This window comes from Thamnophis sirtalis, unplaced genomic scaffold (assembly GCF_051295495.1).
Source record: "Thamnophis sirtalis isolate CommonGarterSnake01/CBP01778 unplaced genomic scaffold, rThaSir2_p1.2 scaffold_2, whole genome shotgun sequence".
NCBI lineage: Eukaryota > Metazoa > Chordata > Lepidosauria > Squamata > Natricidae > Thamnophis > Thamnophis sirtalis.
In genome coordinates, this window is record NW_028261382.1 from 161,114,964 (window position 1) to 161,138,177 (window position 23,214).

General features: G+C 40.5%; 2 protein-coding genes across 2 annotated transcripts in view; both read left to right on the forward strand.

Moving 5' to 3' along the window:
- Nucleotides 1–1,296: 1,296 nt before the first annotated feature.
- Nucleotides 1,297–20,660, forward strand: CNDP2 (carnosine dipeptidase 2). The gene is made up of 12 exons (XM_014052711.2): nt 1,297–1,427; nt 3,729–3,821; nt 5,192–5,335; nt 7,827–7,989; nt 10,801–10,889; nt 12,371–12,571; nt 13,579–13,663; nt 16,124–16,284; nt 17,927–18,091; nt 18,732–18,873; nt 19,589–19,736; nt 19,914–20,660. Exons 2-12 carry the CDS (start codon nt 3,759–3,761, stop codon nt 19,981–19,983), a joined length of 1,431 nt encoding a protein of 476 aa, XP_013908186.2. The 5' UTR covers nt 1,297–1,427; nt 3,729–3,758; the 3' UTR covers nt 19,984–20,660.
- A 2,274-nt stretch (nt 20,661–22,934) lies between these two features.
- Nucleotides 22,935–23,214, forward strand: part of CNDP1 (carnosine dipeptidase 1) — a 30,681-nt gene continuing 30,401 nt past the window's right edge. Inside the window, exon 1 of the mRNA XM_087707326.1 lies at nt 22,935–23,030. Coding sequence (XP_087563452.1) covers nt 22,986–23,030 — 45 coding nt within the window. The 5' untranslated portion in view covers nt 22,935–22,985. The remainder of the gene's footprint in view (nt 23,031–23,214) is intronic.

The window sequence follows — 23,214 nt, forward strand, 5'->3', positions numbered from 1 at the left end:
TGCAGCCTTCAATGAAATCGAGTTTGACACTCCTGCTCTAGGGAGATGTGATCCTCACTAAAATCCCATGCTTTAAATCAGTGGTCACCAACTGGTGGTCTATGAACCAATGGTGATCCATGAGAAAATTTTGGTGGTTTGCAGAAAATTTATTTGCATTTTTTATATTGCACTAAATACAATTTATCTTTTTAAAAAATTCATTTTAGTAGTCCGTGGGATTTAAAATTATGAATTTAGTGGTCCCTGAGGTCCGAAAGGTTGGTGACCCCTGCTTAAAATAAACATACAACGGTTAAGATATGGCATTATACGTTGAAAAACACTGGAGGAACAAAAGAATAGAGACGTTTGCATAAACACAGGCAAATCCTTCAGTTTTCAAAAGGTCCAGGAGATCAAAATCAAGCAAACCCCAAGCTGTATTCTGAGTCTTAATTTTTCACTTGTTTTCTCTGATTTTCCGAAGAATTAGCATATTCTATAGCTATTAAACTATTTTAATAAAGGATACAGTGGCTAAGACGCTGAGCTTGTCGATCAGAAAGGTCGGCAGTTCGGCAGTTCAAATTCCTAGCGCTGCATAATGAAGTGAGCTCCCATTACTTGTCCCACCTTCTGCCAAACTAGCAGTTCAAAAGCATGTAAAATGCAAGTAGAAAAATAGGAACCACTTTTGGTGGGAAGGTAACAGCGTTTGGTGTGTTTAATCATGCTGGCCACGTCTTTGGACAGTACTGGCTCTTCAGCTTTGAAATTGAGATGAGCACCGCCCCCTAGAGTCCGGAACGAATAGCAGATATGTACAAGGGGAAGCTTTACCTTTATAGCTATTTAATATAGCAGAGGGGACGAATCAACACACATTTACAAAGCTGATGCTTCTCTTTTTTAGCATGTTTTTTTTTTCTGGACAGAGTTTAGCCTCTTTCGCCTGTGCGTGTGTGTGTGTCTGCACGCAAAACATTATAATGTAAGCTTAAACCAATTATAGGATTGAAACGCTTTTGGCAATTTCTACATTTTTGTGGCCTATTATTAATTCAACCGCAAGCGGTCCAAGAAGAAAATCCTAGCTAGCGCAGGTGACCCCCTTTCCCTTCAAAGAAGAGCCGCGCTTTGAAAGAGGCAAAGCTATCATTACAAACCCTCTTCGGTGGTTGAATCTCAGTTTCTGTTTTCGCTCTCCCTCCCTTCATCCACGCCTCCTTTTCCTTCCTGGGTTCCTCCGTGCGGAGCGACCAATAGGGCCAAGCCGAGTCGTTCGGAAGGCCGCTGATTGGCCTCGCCGCAATTCCAAAGGAGGGGCCTTAGCAAGAGGCTTTAAGCTCCACGCTGGGTTCTCTTCAACGCCCTTTCTGAGCTTTCCACTAAGAAATTGCCCGCTTTCGCGAGGGGTTTGGTCCGCCTGCGTGGCACAACGCACGGTAAGTAGCGGATCCACCACGCGCCAATGCCCGGGCTAAGGCTAAAAAAAAAAAAAAAAAAAAGCCCGGGTGGGCACCGGCTTCTAGATGTCGGCGTCCCGTGCCCACCTTGCTTGGCCCCCTTCATTGGCAAAGTTTGCCGGGCATCCCGGCTGCTTCCTCGCTCGCTCCCAGTTTCCCATCAGGGGAGGCAGCGAGGAGGAGCCGCAGGGGATTTGCCTCTCTTCGCGTCCGTCCCCCCCCTCCTTCCCACGCCCGGGCCTTTCTTGCAGCAGCCGTTTTTGCAGCCGCCGGGCAGGATCGGCCATGGCTGTAGCGCTCACCTTCTCTAGAGCCTGTAGGGCTTTCCTTAGCCGTGACTTCTTCTGCCCCCGGCGCTGGAAGGCTGCCCCGAACCGCAGGGTGAGTAGGAGGAAGCTGTATTGGTGGAGCTTGGCCCTATAGCTGCAGCCGCTGCTGAGCCGTTTCAGCCTTTCCCGAGAGCTGCAAGTCAGGAAGGACGGACCGAGCCGGCCTTTAGTCCCTTCATTGTAAAGGGCCTCTTTTATTTTACCCTGCTATCAACCGCAGCGCTGCCCCGCCGCCGCCTTTAAGATCCCTAAGGCCATGTAATCCTGGCTTAAAAATCGGATATTTTAGCCCAGAGATCTTCAAACTTGGCAACTTTAAGACTTGTGGACTTCAATTCCCAGAATTCTTCAGCCAGCTGGAGAATTCTGGGAGTTGAAGTCCACAAGTCTTAAAGTTACCAAGTTTGGGAACCCCTCTAGTCAAACACCACAAAGGGAAAGGGTGTTCCCACAATATATATCTGACAGACAAGGCACCTATCAGGGCTTTTCTTCCCTGAGGGGTGATCAGTCCGTTTGTTTATTCATTATATTGGTCAACTAATGTGCAGGAACTGCTTTGAAGGAGAATGCATTGACAAGCTAGGCCGGGGTCCTTAAAAGCAAGCCTGTGAAACTGCGGCTAAGGAACAGAGGCAGTGTGGTATAGTGGTTAAGGTGCTGGACTGGAAGCCACCACTATACCTGGAAACTGGGCTGAGTGACTTTCAGCCAATTACTTTCTCTGACATTGGGAAGTGGGATATTTCTACCAAATCACATTAGACCGGCATGGTCTAATTATAGTTTGTGATCTTCAGTGACAAGTCTTTCATCTTGCTTTGGATTATTTCAGGTTGATGGGGGGAAATTGCATGTTTGTGTAGGTCCACTACAATACAGAGAGTCCTTCCTTAGCAAAGACTTGTTCAGTTTACCATTCAAAGTTATTACAGAAAAGACACCACAAGAATTCAGGATTTAGCCATTTCAAGATCATTTAACCCATTGTCATTCTCTGACTCAGCTCATTCTCTGAGTTCTGTTTCTCTGAACTTCTTGGAAATAGGAATATTCTTACAAATATTCTGTTTTCTCTGTTTACTTTCATTTTCTTCCCATATAGTTCCCCCTCTCCCCAGCTTAATGCCAAATGCTCCCACAAATACATATAATATATTATTATAGAACTCAACAGGTACATTCTTCCTTTTCATATACATATATTAGATTTGTACTGAGGGAGTTCTTGAAGCAAAAGTCCTTAGATATTTTTGCAAAAATTTGTTCAGTATCTGATTTACAACTTTATGATAAATGCTTATTTACATGTCTTATTATAATTACACTGGTGCCAAATGGCGGTGAATGTATTTTATACATTTAATAAACAAGTATTAATATTTTAATTACTTAAGTATTTTTATGCAGAAGCTAGGCCTCTTACTATTTCACAGCCTCACAAGGTTGTTTCAATGAGAAAGAGGGACTGCCTGGAGGAAAAGAATAATAATTTACATTTGCAGAAAATCTGTGAAAAAGAAGTCTAGGTCATCACACAGTTCGAATCCTGATGTGGTTATGCATGAACTCTTCAGTTGCCAGAGAGAAATAGAACTGGGCTCTGAGTAGGATCTGTGAAGACAATAAACAGGATAGCTTTCCTGCAGATTCTGTTTCCTACCTCCTGAATGGTGTTACCATTCAGCTCTGTAAGCTTTTAAAATCAACAGCTCATGACTTTCTTTGTATTGCTTTTTCCTGTCATGAGACTAGTGGCATTATTCACAGAAAGATTCCCCTTTAGTGAATCCTCATGATTTTGTTAAAATCTGCTGAGCTGCAAGTTAGAGCTTAGGCAGAATATAGAACAATTAAAAAGGAAGGATCCCAAGTGAGACAACCTGTTGCAAGATTTAAAAATTATTTTTCTCTTTCTCTTATTTTTTTTAAAACCCAACCCACCCTCTAGATTTCTCAATCACATTATTTTGATCAGAAAATGGCGTCTGCTCTGGAATCTCTTTTTGAATATGTGGACAAACATCAAGACCTTTATGTGGAGGTAGGTAGCTCTTTCCAGAACATAAAATCCATAAACTCTTCCTTTGAGACTACAAGATTTTAAAGAGTTTACACAACTGCATTGTTCTTTCCTTGAATAGTGGGTGTGGAACAATCATGGGAAAGCAATTCCCAGCTAATCTTAGTTGGTAACATAGAAGAAGAGTTGACTCTGCTTATTCCAAGAGTTGTAGGCTGGGAATAAAGTTTCCTTTGGAGAGTCACTCAGTTCTCTCATTGCAGCATTATAGTATAATAAATGTGAATCTCAAGGTTGATGGAGATGGAATAGTCCATTCTCAAAGTTAATGAGGCCAAGAACAAATTAAAGCACTCTGCAAGATTACTAAACTGAGGAGTTCTTGGTGCTCTCTGGGTTTGGTTGTTGCAGACATTTCATTACCCAAACTAGGTATAACATCACATTGATGTTACCCATTTTGGGTGATAAAACATCTCCAAGAAAACAAGCTCAGAGAGCACCAAAGAACTCTCATTTCAATACTGAAATGCAAAAGTTGTCTTTTATGGATTACAAATATTTCTGGGTTCACCTTTACAATAGCTTGGTTTCATGGCAGCACCAATACATCATGGTATGAAGCAAAGAATTGAGAAGAGGAATAGTGGAGTTACAACTATTATTTTGGGCCATGAAGCAACTTTTATTGCACTAGGTAGAAACAGCCCTTCTCTTACTTGGTCCCCGAGATCCAAAATCGTTTGCTAGCTTAGCTAAGGGGCTATATTGAAATATGCCATTCTTGGGCTCAAGATTGTTGAGTGTAGAGTGTAGAAACCATTACAATTCTGCTGCACTATTTATTTTTATTCATTTATTACAATTATAATTGCCACCCATCTTGTTTCAAAGCTGTAGTTTCTGTTGGCTTACAGTGTTAAAAGCATTAAGACACTAAGATAAACTAAATAAAAAATATGGTTAAAAGATGGGGAGTGAGTGAGCAGGATGCATGTGGGTGGGGAGGTGGGATTGCCTCTTAAGTCATCAACAATCTCCAGTGTGATGCTCCCCACACTGGATCCCTTAAACCACCTGAAAGAGCCAGGTCTTCAGGTCTGATCTCATCTCAGGGATAAGAAGTTCCAGAAGCCACAACCAGAATTCTCTGACTGACAGGGTCCTCAACATGCTTACCTGTATTATATTTAACGATCAGTAGAAATCCTTGCTGATTGTGGTCTGTGAACAGTTAAAAAGAATTCTGGCTTCTCTGTTAATTCCAGAATACTTGCAATTTTTCTTTATGGATCTGTCTCCCCTAAAGAAAATCATCTCATTTCATTTTTTTTCCCCTTTCACTCTTCTTACCCATCATGTTTGCTATTTTCTAAACTGTTCGTGAGTAGCGTCTAGCTCAGTGGGTTGCAATACAGAGTGTGTCAGCATGGCCGGAAAAGCGAGAAGAAATCAGACGGATGATGGAGGTTGCTGCAAAGGATATTCAACGGCTTGGGGGCACAACTGAACTGATAGATGTCGGGAAGCAGACGGTAAGAAGAGGGGTCGTTATCAAGGAACTATTGGGAGAGCAGAAAGAGCTATAATCATAAGTAAAAAATAAAAAGGTTCCATCCAATTGAGCCCAACGTGGCATGTAGTATAGCCTTTATTGTCGTTGTACATCATGTATACAGTGAAATTGGTTTAATATAGCTCAGTATGAAAATGTTTTTTGCCTTTTTGTTTTTCCAGTCTAATCTATATCCCTAGGATTTCCTGATGGTCTCTCAACCAAGAACTACACAGGGCCAAAACTGCTTTTCATTCTTTGCTTATTTGTTTTGGAAGTCTGCTGAAATTGTCTAGAGTTGTGCCATTTTTAGATAATCATATTCAGATGGCAATTAGCTTTCTTTCTGTTCTTTGTGTCTTTAGATGAGAGAGTGGGTTGTTGTTTTTAGTGTATGGCACGTGTTAGCCAGGGATCCCCAAGGTGGCTGGTGAAAAGAATTTTTTGGGGTGGTGTTATCTTCACCCGCGGAACATCTGAATGCCGGCAGGCAATTGGGGCAGCTCCTTTCTTGCCCCTATGTGATTTATTCGATCACAGAAATCAAGCCATCAACCTCAGTGGTGCGCAGGCCCAGCGTCTTGCCACATAAGCCACCGCGGCCCCCTTAGATGAGAGGTGCTCAGCAGGGATATGAGGAGGCCTTTGTATTTGGCAGTGGAAGGAGGGTTTGCATTTGTGAAAGTGTGGAGAGAAGTCTGCATGCTGAAGTTTGCAGTGCAAGAGGGGAAAGTTTCTTCACTGCTAAAGAGAGGCCCCCTCTAGCTTGGAACCCAGAATATACTGCTGTTTGTGGGGGCAACAATACTGCCCTTCCTGGTCCTGTGAGTGACAGGCTATGATCTGTCAATCTTTGTGCTGCCCTCCTGTCCCCACTTGAGCCTGAGCTAATTAAGCAGTTTCTCTCAGTAGGCAGGCAGGCAGGTGTGCACTTGTAGGCAGTTTCTCTTTGAAAGGAAGTATCTGATCTTCAGAGTCCCAGGTTCAACCTGTTCTCCTGGCTTAATTCTATATTTCCCCTCTGAGGACAAGCCCAATCCTTGTTTCTGCCAGGGTTTGAGTCAGCATATTGGCGGTGGAGCACTCTCGTGCTCTCTCCTAAGGCTTTTATGGCGCAATTGCCTGGCCCTTGCTCCTGACCAGAGCCTCTAGATTAGACTTCCCTACCCTGGATGTCCTTCAGATAGCTGGGAATTCTGGGAAGTGAAGTATACATATGTGGAAGACACCAGCTTGGGGAAGGATATTAATGGACTTATATAAGCCTTTTTTGACCATACAAACAAATGTTGAGAAAGAGAGATGAAGGAATTGATAGTTACACTGTCCCCTCTCCCCCTCCCTCCCTTTCTTTTTTTTCTTTCTGGCATACTATTACTAACATGAATTATTGTGTTTATGAGACAAAAATTAATTTTTAATCTTTCTAATCTTTTTTTCTCTTCAAGTTGTAGTTTTCATAGAAATGAGACTTCCATGTATTTCCTAGTGACACTACCTTCAGAAATAATACCTGAATTCATTGATAACCAGGCTAAGCCAATACTCATGGATCCAAGACAATGATACTGTTAGCATGTTGTGCACTTCTTTCTTGCCTTAAACAAAGGGTTACTGTATTTTTTAGAGTATAAGAGGCACCTTTTTCCCTCAAAAAAGAGGCTGAAAATCTGGGTGCATCTTATGCACTGAATACAGCATTTTTTGCCCCCCGAAACCCCATCCCTTTCACCAAAATGGCTGTGCATAGCTTTTAGAAGGCTTTCAGAGTTCTCCTGGGGGCTGGGGAGTGCAGACGTGAGCAAAAAACAGCCTGTTTTTTGCTCAATTTCCCCCCTCCCCTAGACCTCAGGAGCACTCTATAAGCCTCCTAAAGGCTATCCATCCCCTTTTTTGACAAAAAACAGGCCCATTTTTGTGAAAAATGGACCATTTTTGGGAGGTTTGTAAAGCGCAAAACCTTTTCAAAAAAAATTTGCCTCTTCAAAACCTTGGTGAGTCTTATACTCCGGTGCATCTTATACTCTGAAAAATATGGTATACTATACTTTAAAACAAAGTGTTGTCAATGGTCTCTCGACATCAATGGAGTGAAAAGACCAGACTTTTAATATTTTGTGTGGATTTGAAGGAATGAAATCTGTGTCTCAAACATTATTCGGCTTAAAAAAAACCTGTTTTCTCCTTAACCCATGTTTCAGGTGAGAAAAATAAGAGTTTGTAGACATTTTAAAGAACATGTGCCAAGATTAAAGCTCCTCCTTTTGCCGCTCTTGCAAACGTGAAAGACAGCATCCTGGGGTCATGTAAAAAAAAAAAAGGGAAGATGCATGTATGCTAAAACTTACATCCCTGTGCTAAAATTTTTGCATTTTACCCTTTTATAGTAAATATTATACAGTACAAAATAGTTCTACATATAGCAATTTCTCAATAGCTCTACACTGACACCTAGTGTTTCTAAATTACAGTTGCCTGATGGTAGTAAGATTCCTCTACCTCCAATAATTCTGGGCAAACTTGGCTCAGATCCTTGCAAAAAAACTGTTTGTGTCTATGGCCATTTGGATGTGCAACCTGCAGCTTTAGAGGATGGCTGGGACAGCGAACCCTTTGTCTTGATAGAAAGAGAAGGTAAGACTTGTCTATAACTGACCTGTGCTTCTATATGTCAAATCTTGAGAGTAAATGTCAAGTTGCTCTCATGTTGTTGCTTTCAAGTTGGGTTTTTGAATTGAGTTCTCTGTTTACTCTTTGCACATAACCTGCAAGCGTGCCCAAATTAGTTGTGACAGAAGATACACACATAAACCAGAGACCAAGTTGTCTTAATTGTGTTTGTTCAAATAATTTATTTCTTTATTTAGAGCAATGATTCCCGTCTCTCTGAAAAATTGGACACAATGTGCACAGTAGCTGCTTAACTTTAACAAAATATGGGTGATGTACTTAAGATTATGCAAATGCTGCTGAAGTACAGTGTCCAAACTCTTATATCATTTCCTGTGCACTGGGACATCTGGAAGGCCATTCCAAGCCCTAATTTTAAAGGTTAATTACCAAGCCCTAATCTTAGAGGTGGTATCTCTTTAGCACGCTGTGAATTATTTCCAAGCAAGCTTAGATAAGTTTCCTTTGTGATCTGGCTTATGTAAGATTGTAATAAATGTTGAGTATAGGCAACCAAAAGGATTTCAGAGCAGTTCTATAAACTGGGTTAATTCTTCTACATGTGTTCAACTAGGGACAAAAAAAAAAGGAAAATTCACACAGCAGAAAATGCAAAGTATTTATAGTTCAATAAGCTGCATCTTTTCATTAGAGTTGTAAGGGTTTTTTTGTATGATGCTCATGGATTTCCAGTCTTTATATTCATATCTAGAACTTGGAAAGCATGTAAGGGGCTCTGTGGCTCCATAGTGGTGAATGAGAGTTTTCTCATTCATAAAACAGCTGTAGTCATGGGTATGAATAGTTGTCAAACAAAACTGCTAGGTGGACAAGGGAGGTCACACTGGTGTCTAGCCCGCATATTAGGTTTCCTGCTGATAATGTGCTACAATTGGGAAAGTCTACCATATGTCACCACTTAGCAGCCAATTCAACCCTTTCTGGTGGAAACTTGCTGATTAAGAATAACGGAAGTTGACAGGAAGTGAAAACTACCAGCAATGTTTTATTTTCTTTCTCCATTCTCTTGAGATGTGGATGAAAAAATTATTGCATCCAGTAGGATTAATTTAAAAAAAAAAAAATAAACATTGCAGTTGGTAATGGAAAAGTTAGGCGTAATCAAGGTTTTGAAAGAAACATGTTTTTCCTTTCTGCTATTCATTTTCCCTGAAATGATTTGCCAGCTTGTCGCCCCTTTGAGGAAGGCCAAGTCAGCAGTCTGACTCTGCAAGGACTGCTGACGTTCTACTTGATTGTTGCAGAGAAGAAAAACCAGAATCTTGAAAGCTAGACAGAGATTGGGTGTCCCTGCTCTTATACTAAAGAGAAAATATTTTTTTAAAATAAAATAAAATAAAATAATAAAAATAAAATGAAGCTGATTATAGGGGCCCAAACTCTCTACCCTGTTTCCCCCAAAATAAGCCCTCACTGAAAATATTCCAACACAACAGCAGCCATGAGGTGACCATGTTCATTGCCTCCTGCACCTGAAAAATAATAAGACCTCCCCGAAAATAAGGCCAAGTGCTTATTTCGGGGGTCAAAAGAAAATAAGATCCTGTCTTATTTTCGGGGAAACATGGTAACATAGTGGTGATTTATCATATTGGGTCAAAAAAGAAAAAATAGGGATGGAATGGAGCATTCTGAGGAAGGTCATATTAAGCTGGCTGGCATCTTGATCATGTTGTAGGGGTAACACTTCCATTTTCTACCCCATGCCCTTAACTGTTTTTTCCCCCAGCATGGCACTTTCAGCAATGGAGAAATATTGTATGTACCTTGGGCTTTTTTCCTTCTTATCCAAGCTTATCAATTAACAAATAGAGCAATTTCATTTAGCTCTATTTGTTCTAGTAATAGATAAGTTTAAGATTTCAGGTCAAATGCTGATGACTAAGCAAATGTTTATCTTTGCAAGCAAGCATTATGCTAAATAGAAACCTTGCCAACGAATGCACTTTTTTTTCCTTGAGCAGTCAAATGTTACTTGTTCACTTGTCATTAAATTCAGATAAGACTTTAAAAACTTACGAAAGTGGATTGTAGAAGCCTTTGTCTAAAAATCCTCTCCTCGCAATTCAGTTTAGATGCAGGCTTGCTCAGTGATCTTTCTCTGCTGTGATATATTGCCTGTCTTTTCAACTGTTCAAAGGACTTAGCTCAGGGTTAAGAATCCTTTCTTCAATAATTGATTTTTTGTTGTTGTTGCAAATAGTCATGGGGAGGCATTGAAGTGGACTTTAAGCTGAACAAAGTTTTGTGCACCAACAGGTTTTTTTTGATCTCCAAGATGCTGAATGTGTAGATAGCAGAGGCATCTTGCTTTAAAAGGAGATGCAGGAGTGTGTAGGTTTGTAGCCATCTCTTTCAATTTACCCCCTTAAAAATTAGTGCCTGTAAAAAATGAAAACCCTGGTTTCTTTCTGTATATGATCCAATCTTTGCATTAGCCCCTTCTGCTGCAGCCTTCCCTTCCCTAAAACTTAAGGGCAATTCTCAGCCATTAAAAGATCATGTCTTTGGCTTAAAAATAGGATATTGGGGGCAAGGTGTTCTGTTTGCAACCAATATCTCACTGAGAACATTAATATGCGCCTGTAACCATTTGATATCAGAGGACGAGAGGTCTAATATCTAACGCTAAGACAAAGCTATGAGATGGGCAGACAGTGCCAGAATGACCTGATCTGTGCAGGCTGTAGCTTTCCATGGTAGTAGAGATAATACCATTTAATTGCAGCTTGCTTTAATCCGTTGCCTCTTTAGGGAAATTGTATGGCCGAGGATCGACAGATGACAAAGGTCCAGTGCTGGCTTGGCTGAATGCTCTGGAGGCTTACCAGAAAACCAAACAGGTAAAAGCTGGGAGTCCTGTGAACTCTACATTTGTACTAAATCACAGAAGCCATCAAGAAAGATAACAATGTAAAATGGCTGAAATGGTTTTGTAACCAAATTATAGGGAGGTCTGCATGGCTGGACAACTTCTCAGTGGAAAGCTTTCGGTATTGTGGCAAATTAATTTGTTTACTGAAATGCTCTCTCCTTTGGAAGCCTGGAGCATGACAAATGTCCAACTTGGATCTTGTTTGCTCCAATCCTAGTAAAGGAAAGGAGCTGTTTTCAGTGATTCCTAGCATTTTTCAAACCCCAAACAAATGAAAGGGGCCGTTCAAAAGGGGTTCCATCTTTTGGATAACAGAGCAAAAGATGAAAAAGGAGTCAACTGAAGAAGAAGGAAAATCTATTGCCAAGGTTTTTAGTTAAGATATGACAAGCTAGTACAAGTAAGTTACCTTTAGTTAGGGTGTCTATGGAGATTCTCAGTCATCCAGGTCATGGTTGTCCCAAAGGTGTTTTTTCAAGAGGCAACTGGATTTTCTGGTTTTTCTGAGCTTGTTAAGAAGCTTCTTGGATGAGAAATGAAACGTCTTCAAAGAAAAACCAGAAAGTCCAGTTGCCTTTTGAAAAAGCAGCTTTGGGACGTTAGTTAAGATATGACAAATTATAAGGAGCCACCCGTAAGAGCCTTCCTTGAATCTACTCTGCCTGAATTTGCAACCTCTGTCATCCGTGACCCGACAAATGCGCGCCGACAAAACCATGCCAACAAAACCGTGCCCACAAAAGCACAACATCAACAAACAACATAGTGGGACGCGAAAACAATGTTATAACTCTAACATTTTGTCGGGCGCGCATTTGTCGGTGAACCCTGTCATCAACCTACAGTGCAATTGAAGGGCTGTAGTTAGTGAGTCCAGGAATGTTGAAAACTATTGTCTTGTCCCAAGTCAGTGTGCTGGTTATTTTGCCTTCCAGTTGCAGTCAGATGAACAACTGTTCTGGCTTCTGCAGAAACATTTCCAACCACTAGACTTTTCCTTTTTCTCCACAGTCCTAAAGAAAGAAAGCAGGCAGGCACTATATGCTGGAGCGTTGGAAAAGTAGTGCTGGATAAAATTGTTCTTTCCTCCATCATTGATGAAATCACTGTTAATCTGAGGGAAACTTGCTTTTGAAAGAGAAATATGCAAAGGCTGATTGTGTTTCAGATCACAGTATAGGAAAAAAAAACAATAACAATTTCCCACTTAACGTTTCCTGGAAGTTATTTTGCATTGCAATTCTCTCCCGCACACACACACACACCTGCTGTTTAGAAAACACTTCATTCAAAGTGCCTGTAGCATGACTGGAAAGTTTTATTTGGCCCTGCAGCAGAAGTCTCCAACATGGCGTCTTCCCAAGAATTTTGGAAGTATTTGATTGGCTCTAACTCTGAACATCGTAACAATCCCTACTTCTTTTTCAGTGTTGTGGCTTTGTTTTCTAGGAAATCCCAGTCAATGTCAAGTTTTGCTTAGAAGGTATGGAGGAATCTGGTTCGGAAGGCCTTGATGACTTGATTTTTGCACAAAAAGATACTTTCTTCAAAGACGTGGACTACGTGTGTATCTCTGACAACTACTGGCTGGGCAAGAAGAAGCCCTGCATCACCTATGGCCTCAGGGGCATCTGTTATTACTTCATTGAGGTAAGGACTAAGAATAATAACAGCTGATTAAGATGACAACCATAATTAGGTTGTCCTTTGTGTGCTAAGCTGAAAGACATCCCATTAGTGTGCATATAGGACTGTAGCCTCACTCAAACATTGAGTGTTCAAAGTTTCAACAGCTATTTTGGCACAGTGATTGTCTCTTTGAAAAGGAGGATGCAGAAGGCAACCGAATGAAACCTCGTATCTTGTCATGGCTTCACAATGTTATTTGTACTGTGTCATTGGTGTATATCTATATTGCTTCCCATATGTCTTCCAAACTTAAAACTTTATGCAAAGTTCCTGGAAAGTTCTCATATCAGAGATGGGAAGCATTTTTGTTGTGTTATGGGCCATTTCTCTTCAAAAGTAATCTGTTGCAGATGTCCACTCTGATGAGCAGGACCGGAGTCAAAAATGAATAGGCCTTCTCCCCTCTTCTCTTACTCCTTACTCATTGGGCTGTTTTGAAAGACCAAATAGCTCTTGTTGGAGGAAAATGCCTAAAATTAAGTTGCAGGTCATATGTAAGTTGACAAGCCTTCTTTGATTCTAGGGATGTAAGTTGTCCACTCCTGTTTTAGGTAGTTAAATTCAATGTCCAGGTGCTTGTCACACCAAAGATCCCAGTTCAAACTACCACCTTGAGGCTTGTTATTTATTAATTATATGGCCAAAGAATTAGTTATTCTCTTGCTCTCTCTTTTCCACACACACACACATAGAAATGCTTTTAGTTGTTTGATTCTTTACTTCAACCCTAGCAACTTTCAGAAAGGTATATTTGACTTAAAAAAAAAAAAACAATTCTCGGCCTAAAGAAGATACTGAAAATGGAATTTTCTGAAGCAGCAATACTATAATTCACTTTGCAAGTCTCTCCGTAAAATCTGCAGAAAAAATCCTTGCTACAACAGCTTGACTTAACCTTAAAAAAGCAGTCTAAATAGTGCCTGTCAGAAAGACTCTTAATGGGCTTTGCTTTTATCTTTTTCTATAAGGTGGAATGCAGTGACAAAGACCTTCATTCTGGTGTATTTGGTGGTTCGGTCCACGAAGCAATGACAGATCTTATTGCTTTAATGGGTAAGGGCTATTTTAAGAGAGCATTGTATATAACAAGAACCAGAACCTTTGAAAATCAGTGCTACGTGGGAATACACCTCCCTTAGTTTGTACCTTCCCTCATATTAACGATTGCAGGATTTAGTAATGTGGTCATGCTTTAAGGGGAAAAAAAGAAATAGACTTGACCCTCCCTAAAAGCTCTTGATAATGCCAGGTTAACAATTGATGGACTAATGAGAATCTTAACAAGAGGGTAAAGATCTCCAAGGACAAAGATTAACTGCAGCATTGTTGGACCTAGGAAGCACAGATTTATTAACAGCCTATTGAATGTCGTTTCAACTTATGAGGTGGTTGAAGGTAAAATTTGAATTCTAGCAACTTTTCCCAACCAAGGTGTCTTCCAAATGTGTCTCGTATCCCAGAATTCCCCTAGTTTGTATAGCCATTGCCAGATATTTTAAGAATTGAAGTCCTTAGGGGATACCCAGTTTTTGGGGGGGGAGGGGGGCTTGAATATAATAATAATGATGCAGTTGTTATTGGCTTATTATTATGTTATTATGCATATTGGCTTTACTGAGCCTGAAACATCATCTCGCCCTTTATTAGCTAGTGTGGTTCTCTCTTCCCATTTCTGCTGTTTGTTTCTTTATTGTTTGATGAGCAAGAGACTAATACTTGCTCCGGTGAGAGCAGATTAGAATTGCAGTGGTTTGCATCGAACTGTCAAATTCTGTTTCATAGCATGCAGTGCGATTCCTTTGGATTGACTCCATAAGCACTTGGCTTCCCCATCAAAGGCACGTCAACTCATCATCAACTGAAAGCCACACAAACAACCTCCTGATCCCACTTTACCATACTGCTCTCCTGAGAATGTGCTATTAGTACATGACATGAGGGCAGGATTATTCTATGGCTTAGGGACATTTTGGCTTTGGTTGTCACCCCATCCTTTCCATCTTCTGGAATGGCCCTAAATTGTTCTGGAGGAAATTCTGACACTTAGAATTGATGGATGTTTTGTCAGATATTTCTTGCCTTCAAATAATGAAGGCAGAAAGGAATCGGGTTTTGAGGAGGGATATAGCTCTGTGTGGGTTCTTGTCTGTTTTAAAGCTTTTTAAACCAGACAGACCAAGGAAATTTCTTCTATCTGTCTTAGTCCAGAAGAGAACCTTTGATCTTCACTCACAGCAATAAACCCAGGCCTCCTAGAAATTAATAACTGGAAATATCTGGCTAGGCGACAGCAAGTTAAGTCTTGAAAGAATTTATTGGGCAGAGAGAAATTTGTGAGACAGCAGTTAACAGCAAAGGTCTGGTGGTTTCCGCCTCTGGACACAATTGACTGTATTCTAAAATTGGGGAAGAATGAGAATTCTAGTTCCCCTTTCCGTTTAATTAAGATTACAACTTTATAGTAACTTTCAGAGGGTCTACCAAGAGGAGGCTCATCCTGGGACCTAAACTGCATGCTCTTTGGCTTATAGAAGAAGGCTGCTCAGAGAACAGTCTTCCCTGTGTCCAGGCGGAGCCTGACCTTAAATCCTTTCCCTGCTTGAATTGGCTATAAGATGGATCGCTTGGCAGGCAGGGCAATTAGCTGAAGAACAGCACTGCCCTGTAGCTCTGCATGCATTTTAGTGTGTTTGTGTCTAAGGTCTAAAAAAAATAAATTGGAAATCCTATCTAAAAAAGAGAATGTTGGCTATGTTTATTTTTATCAGCAGCTTTTGTGTAGATGCCAGTGTGCCTGTAGTGCAGCTCTCATTGTTTGCCATTTTCCCTGCAGCTGCCATTTCAGTATGATAGGCAGGAATGCAATAGGACAGTGATGGTTAACCTTTTTGGTGCTGAGCGCCCAAAGCGCAAGCGCCCATGAATACACACGTGCCCAAATACCCAAAATGCAATGCAAACACCCACCATAGATGCGCGCGGAACCCCCACGCATGCGCACATCCCCTGGGCGACCACCCTGCTCCCCCATGCCCTATTTTGGCTTTCAGGTTGGTGCAGGAGGCTTTCCACGCCCAAAACAGGGCAGGCAGGGGGGGGGGGGCTTCTGTGGTGCTCCAGCTCCATTTTGTCTTCCAGGTTGGTGCAGGAGGCTTTCCAGGCCCCAATGGGGCATGAGGTCCCCCTGCACCCTGTTTTGGGCCTGGAAAGCTTCCTGCACCACCACCACCATGCATGTACCCCATGCCCCTGCGCATACACACCTGTGCCCTGCCCACCGCACATGCGCAGCAGAGACCTGAAGACCAGTTGGTCAGTGGGAGGCATGTGCGCATATGCGCTGGAGCTGGGTTGGGGCGACGGCTGGTGTGCCCGCAGAGAGGGCTTTGTGTGCCACCTGTGGCATGCGTGCCTTAGGTTCACCATCACAGCAATAGGAAACCAGAAGCTTTGGATATGACTAGGACAAGCTTCTCAGACTGCCTTTAATAGCACATGGCTCTTTCTTTACAGGCTCCTTAGTGGATAAGAAAGGAAAAATCCTCATCCCTGGCATTTACGAGACTGTGGCATCACTCACAAATGAGGAGCAGCAACTTTATGACAAAATTGACTTTGACTTAAAAGAATACGCAAAAGATGTTGGAGCCACAAAACTGCTCCATGACACAAAGGTGAGGTGGATCTTCTTACCAGTTTTATAAGCAAGAGAAGCAAATTTTGTGATGTGTCACTTTTAAGCAGCCTAACATTTCATAATTAAGAGTACTTAAAAAAGGTAACAAGATGTCTAAACCAGGCTTATCCAACCTGGTAGTCTTCAATTCTGTTGGGATGCATCTTTCATATATTATCAGCCTGTTCTTGCAAATTTAGGTTGTGCATCTGGTTAGAGGAAGCTATTTTCTTCTGTGGACAGTGGACCTGGCACGACTATGCTCTCCACCTCCCCCCCCCCCCAAAAAAAACACCCAGATTTGTGGAAATGGCTGCTCTTGTATGAGCTCTGTGTATTGAGCTCTACATCGTTGTCATTTTCATAATTAATTGGCATGCTTGTCAGTTGGTGGGCTAAGGTCACTTTCAACTCTGAGGTATGCTTTTGCAGATACATGCATAACATTGTATTATTAATCTGAGATTTCTTCGCTTGCGTACACATACTATTATAATCCATCTTTTAAGCATTTGACTCCTCTTTTGATTGGGGAGGGACGTGCATTTGGAAGGCTTTTCTAAATACTTTCTAGTAAGGATGCTTTCTCTTTCTGATCTGAAGCCAAAAAGGAGGTTTTGGCGCAAGTGCGGGCATTCACACTGCACCCTCTGTATCCTTAAAAGAGGAGGAATGTATATTTTCCTGGATTTTTTGGACCAGAGTTAGCCCTCAACTTAAAACTACAGAATTTACATTGCTAAGCAAGGCAGTTGTTAAGTGAGTCATGGCCTGTTTTACAGCTTTTTGCCATGGTTGCTAAGTGAATCATGCAGTCATTAAGCAAATCCAGCTTTTCTCATTAACTTTGCTTGTTGGAAGTCACCTGGTAAGGTTGCAGACGATGATCACATTAAACTGGGATTCTGCAACCCTCATAAATACATGCTGGCTGCCAATTACCTGAATGTTGATTGTGTGATGGGGATGCTGTGACAGTCATAAGTGTGAGCGCTGGTTGTCAGTCACATTTTTCAGGACTGCAGTCTGTAAACGAATAGTTGTAAGTTGAGATGTACCACTAGTTGCCCAGTCTCAAGAAATAAGTGTTTGAATTAATGAGGTTCCAGGAAATTCTGATAGCATTCTATTGATATCTTAATTCCACCACGTTGTTTCCTAGAATTGCACAGCTACCCAGAGAATCAGGAAAAGATGTAGTTTCTTGACAAATCCACTGTCAGATGTGGCATGTGGATTTTAATTAGTGAAATATAAACACATCATCTATGATAAACTCAGTAAGAAACTCTATATACCTAGTGATTAAAATAGACAAAAGAATGAGAGGAAGGAAAAAAATATGATTCATGTACATAATTATGTATCAATATAAAACTAGTCCAACCCTTAAACTTTTTACTAAATCTGTACCATAAAAGCACATTGTTCCATATTGGCACATTGATCTAAAGAACAGAAGGTAAACCTGATCTTTCACTAGATTAATATTAGGCCATTGAGGGAATACAAATATTCCAGTTCTTATTATTATCCAAGGTAGCCACAGGTTCATGATTTATAGTTTTGCCTTGAATCATTCTGCTATAAATATACAATTAACGCCTGACTTTCTCTCTTCTCTTTAATGTCTTTTATAGGAAATGATTTTGATGCACAGATGGCGGTACCCATCCCTATCCCTTCATGGCATAGAAGGGGCTTTCTCTGGATCTGGTTGTAAAACTGTGATACCACGAAAAGTAATTGGCAAATTTTCAATCCGATTAGTGCCGGATATGACTCCTGAAGTTGTAACTAAGCGGGTATGTGTCAAAGGAAAGTAGATAAGGAAGCTCAAATCACAATTCAGAACACTGTATGTTAACTACATCAGCAGAAGCCAGGATTAGGGCTGTGCTAGAAATTCCTTCATTAGGGAGGCAGGCTGTGTTTTGGGCTTTTTCCAATTTTAGTTGCGGCTTTGCAAATACTTTTTTAATGGATGGTATGTAGCATCCATGATTTGTAAAATTATCTCAAGCACTAATACACAGCCTTCATGTGAGAGAAGTGGGCAGAATTGAAAAAAGTCCCATCTCAGCTTGTGATACGAAAATCCAAACTTGGACATTTCCTGTCCCCATAAACAGTTTTGATTCTTAAATCCTTTCCCACCACAATTACTGCCTTAGCCTACAAAGTGCTGTGAATCCAGAGTTAGTTTCAGTGCCATTTAGTATGTTCCCTGATATATGCAGTAGTGTAAGGCAAGTCAAATATTGGTAAGAGTGTAGTTCAAACTTTGCCTATATGCAAAATAGGGTTGAAGTACATGATTGTACTCGAAACGGTTTGTTTATTCAGATGTAAGGAATTGATATGTCTTAAACAGAGTTTCTGCAAAGTTGACCAATCATTTTGTTCCGGTTGTTTTAAGTAACAAGTTTTTAATCATTACTAAAGGTTGAGGAGTACTTATCCAAAAAGTTTGCTGAGTTGCACAGCCCCAACAAATTCAGTGTAAAGTTGGGCCATGGTGGAAAACCTTGGGTGTCAGATTTCAATCATCCCCACTATATGGCTGGCAGAAGAGCCATGAAAACAGGTCAGTACATCTTTCATTGTTTCTTTCAATATCTTAATCAAAATATGATCTAAGATATCTTTTGTGTATGACCAGTATCAAGATAAAAATGTAGATACTTTAGAGCACGGGTGTCAAACTCAAATTGCATTATGTGGCGTATTGCAACGTTTTTTGCCTTTGCGGATCCGGGGTGGGCGTGGCCTGCATGTGACTCATCCAGCCCGCAGGCCCCCAGTTGGACACCCTGGTTTAGAGTGAGTGCATACCAGAGGTGGTATTCAGCCAGTTCGCCCTGGTTCACGCGAATCAGTAGTAGTAGTGGCAGCGGGAGACTCCCTCACTTGCCCAGATGTCATCACGGATGCTCTGCGCTCCCGGTTCTGAACCACTAGTGAAGGTAAGAGGATTTCATGCCTGGTGCATACAGTGGCAAAAAATAGTTTTCATGAAAATCAACCTGGGAAATGGTCCTTAAAAAGATAACAGATGGGTATTGTGTTAATGCAATGTCAACCTGCTGGAAGATTATAAAGAGATAAGAGGTACATGAAAGAAAATATTTTTCACAGCCTAAATATCAGAATGTACAAATTCTGATAGTCCTTGGAGACCAACCAAACTTTATTTTGGGTTGTGAGAATGGAAGTCCCAACACAACTGGAAGCTACCATGGATGTTAAGGTTGGTAAAGAAAATGAGGATTGCTGTTAATCTTCTCCTTTGTTTTTCCTAGTCTTTGGTGTGGAGCCAGACCTGACTCGCGAAGGAGGGAGCATTCCTGTCACATTGACTTTTCAAGAAGCAACAGGCAAGAATGTGATGCTGCTTCCTGTTGGGTCTGCTGATGACGGAGCCCATTCTCAGAATGAGAAACTTAATAGGTGAAGAAGCACATGTATTGTTTATCATTACCCAAGTTGGAGCTCTAGTGCTATGAGCCAGATTTAACTCATTGGCTAGAGATTTTCCACTTGTATTTTAGATTTTGCTGGGATTGCTTGGGTTCTCGGTTTGTTTTGTTTGGGGGCTTCATTTAATATGAGATGTTTCCTTTCCAGATACAACTATATTCAAGGAGTGAAGCTTCTGGGTGCTTACCTTTATGAAGTTGCCAAGTTGAAGAACTGAATCTGAATTTATTTTTTATTTTATTTTATTTTGCAAATTGTGCTTTGAGATCTGAAAGATCTTGAAAATCTTGAAAAGTTGCACTATTTCAATTCCCTTTTCTCCTAGTCTAACTTATGCCAATATACCTGGTGGAATATTTTGAAACTCAGTAAAGAGCACTTTATACAAACATAGTTGATGCTGATTTTAACCCTAACCCTTTTCCCAAAAAAATCATGTGCTCTGTTCAAGGCGTTATTCCAACACAGCAACTCTCCAATTGACTTCCCTTCCCTTCCCAACAAAGTAGAGGGAGTTGGAATCTCTGGAAAACTTCTAATGATTGAGTGATCTAAACTAAGAAAGCAGCAGCAAATGATCACATAATGCCTCACATTGACTTGCCCCCAAGACAGAATCTGAGCCCAGTTCTTTGATCTGAGTGGAAGAAAATAACAGTTTACACTTGAACTTACAAAAACAACAAGCACTTCTAGAAGGATCCAAAAGGAATGAAAATACAGCCATGGGTGGGGAAAGAGGAGAAGAGCCCCTGTGGGACATGTAGTTGCTTATTTACAGATTTTTCCAATCTGTGCAGACATCTCATAATAATAACACATTGGTATTTTTCTACAGCATTCTTTGTACTCCATGTGGAAAAGCTGCTAAATAAATTCAACTTTGATCTATCAGTTCTGATGTTATTTATTGCTAGACATTGAAATTTTGAGGCTATTGGTAGCTTGCAGCTTTAAGAACGCAGGAGGAAAGAGTCACAAATTCCAGAAGAAATCAAGGCTTCAAAACATCATGTAGTTGGTTTATTATGGCATCTACAGACTAGAACAGTCTTCTCAACCTTGGTAAACTCAAGATGTGTGCACAAATCCCCAGAATCCTCCAGCCAACAAGACTAACGGGGGGGTTACTGGGAATTGAAGTCTGCACATCTTCTGGGGTACAGCATGCCTCAGAATTACTAGGCTGCGCTCTCCTTCTTTTTCTTTCTTTTAGCTCCCCCTACAATTAATTGCAGTCAATTGCTGTTGTCTCATAGGTCATAATTTGAAGTTGTCTTAATTAAATTCCATGATGGAAGATCATTTAAACCACGGGTAGCATTCACATGTGCTAAGCCATGAGTTATTAAACAAGCCATAGAATTCTGGTTAGCACAGAGCCATAAAACAGTTTCAAAACTACAGTGACTTCGTTTATCCAACATATTGAACAGAAACCAAGGAAAACCTATTTTAACTTGATACAATTTATAAAGCCAGCTTTAATCATTCTACTTTAAACATCTAAAACAGTGGTTCCCAAACTTGGCAACTTTAAGACTTGTGGACTTCAACTCCCAGAATTCTCCAGCTAGCTCTTCTGGCTGGAGAACTCTGGGAGTTGAAGTCCATAAGTCTTAAAGTTGCCAAGTTTAGGAAACACTGATCTAAAATAACAATGTATGACATAACTTTTCCCCACAGGGATTTTAAGTCTTATTCTTCAGTGTAAAATCAAATTATGGTCATAGATCAGCATAAAGAAAGTAAAGTACAGTCATTTAAAGAAAACATAAAAGATACATTAAGAGTAAAAATAAATGTTAAACAAATTTTGAAAAACTAGACGATATAAAAGGTATATGAATAAAAAACTAAAATTTTTATATATATAAAACTATAATATAAAATAAGATGTAGGAGTATTAGATTTGTGTAGGGAAGCATAACAGGTTAATATGTAGAAGATCTATGAAGTTTCAGAGAATATATTGAATAGGGCTTATGATGGTGAACATTTTGGGCTCAGGATGGAAAATGCCTAACATGACTGCTGGTGTGTCACCACCCCTCCTGAAATAAACAGAAGATAATTATTTATTTTCAAAAATCCAGTTCAATTGTGTGGTGCTATGTATTACATAAAGTACGGGTGTCAAACTCACTGTGTCACGTTGCTGTCACATGACGTTTCACGATGTTTTTCCCATTTGGGGTGCTGGGAGTGGGCGTGGCCTGTGTGTGTGAGACGCATCTGGCTCTTGGGCTGCCTGTATGATACCCCTGACATAAAGAAATATCAAATAATTTAAAAAAATGAAAAGAAACTCATTTTTGGAGGCTCCAGAGGTTATACAAGATCATAGCCCTTTCACACAACTTCTGGAGGTTGTGCAAGAGCACCCACCTTTCTCACACAGCCTCCAAAATCACACTAAAATGGGTTGTGCTTTTTAGAATAATTGTTGGTGTTGATGAATCATGATGTGTTGTCCAAAACGTCATGGCATGTTACCTTTGACACATGAACTACAGGTGTTCGTTCAATCTACAGTATGTTATAACAGGGTTCGTATCGGAAAGTAGCAGGGAGGTTTTGAATTGTTTTGCAATGTATATTTTATACATTGTTATTGCAAAACATTGTATAAAACATTGTTTTATACAATGTTTTGCAATAATACAATGAGTATTTTGCAAATACTCATCCTGAGTATTTATGTTCAGTAATAACAGCGAGTAAAGGTGAGATGAGGCTACTATGACGGTTTCTGTAGTACAGACACTAGAGAAGCATTTGCTGTGTTGTTTCTGTGTGTTCAGGGTCTCCAGTCATTGGATCTTGGAGTAAGGAATCTTCCCATATCGGCCTTGAAGGGCAGCTGAAGAGTCAGTGTCTATCTCAGTTGTTTCATAAGTTTCCATAATTGTTATGACCAAAGAAAATATTTTTGAATACTAGGTTGCTGTTTTCCCTGGTTTCCATCCATATACAACAGTAGTTACATAAAACAAGCAAAATAAAGGAATTTCAGAGCGGTGGCCAAATGGATAACAATCAAGGGGTCATTATTTATTTGGAGGCTTGCATCACATTATTTAGAATAATGAACCTTTGTCCTTAAGCCTGCTGTCCACATATTAAAAGCACAAAGGCACAACAGGGAGGGGGTGCTTTTATAAAAAGAGCTGCAAGCTACAGAAAGGATCTTGAATGAGCAGGACTTTCTGTGTTGGATGGGACAAGAAGAAACCTTATTTGCTGCCAGAATTTTTGTCATGGTAAGCCTTCAAATTTTAAGTATAAGTATCATCTTTATTGTCATTGTACTTAAATACAATGAAATTGGTTTGTCTATTGATTGTAATACTGCAAAATATACATATGTACACCTTCAAATGATTTTCAGATGGACTAGCTGCTTTGATCAGAAGGCGTTTGGTAGCACCTTTTCAAACTAAGAGG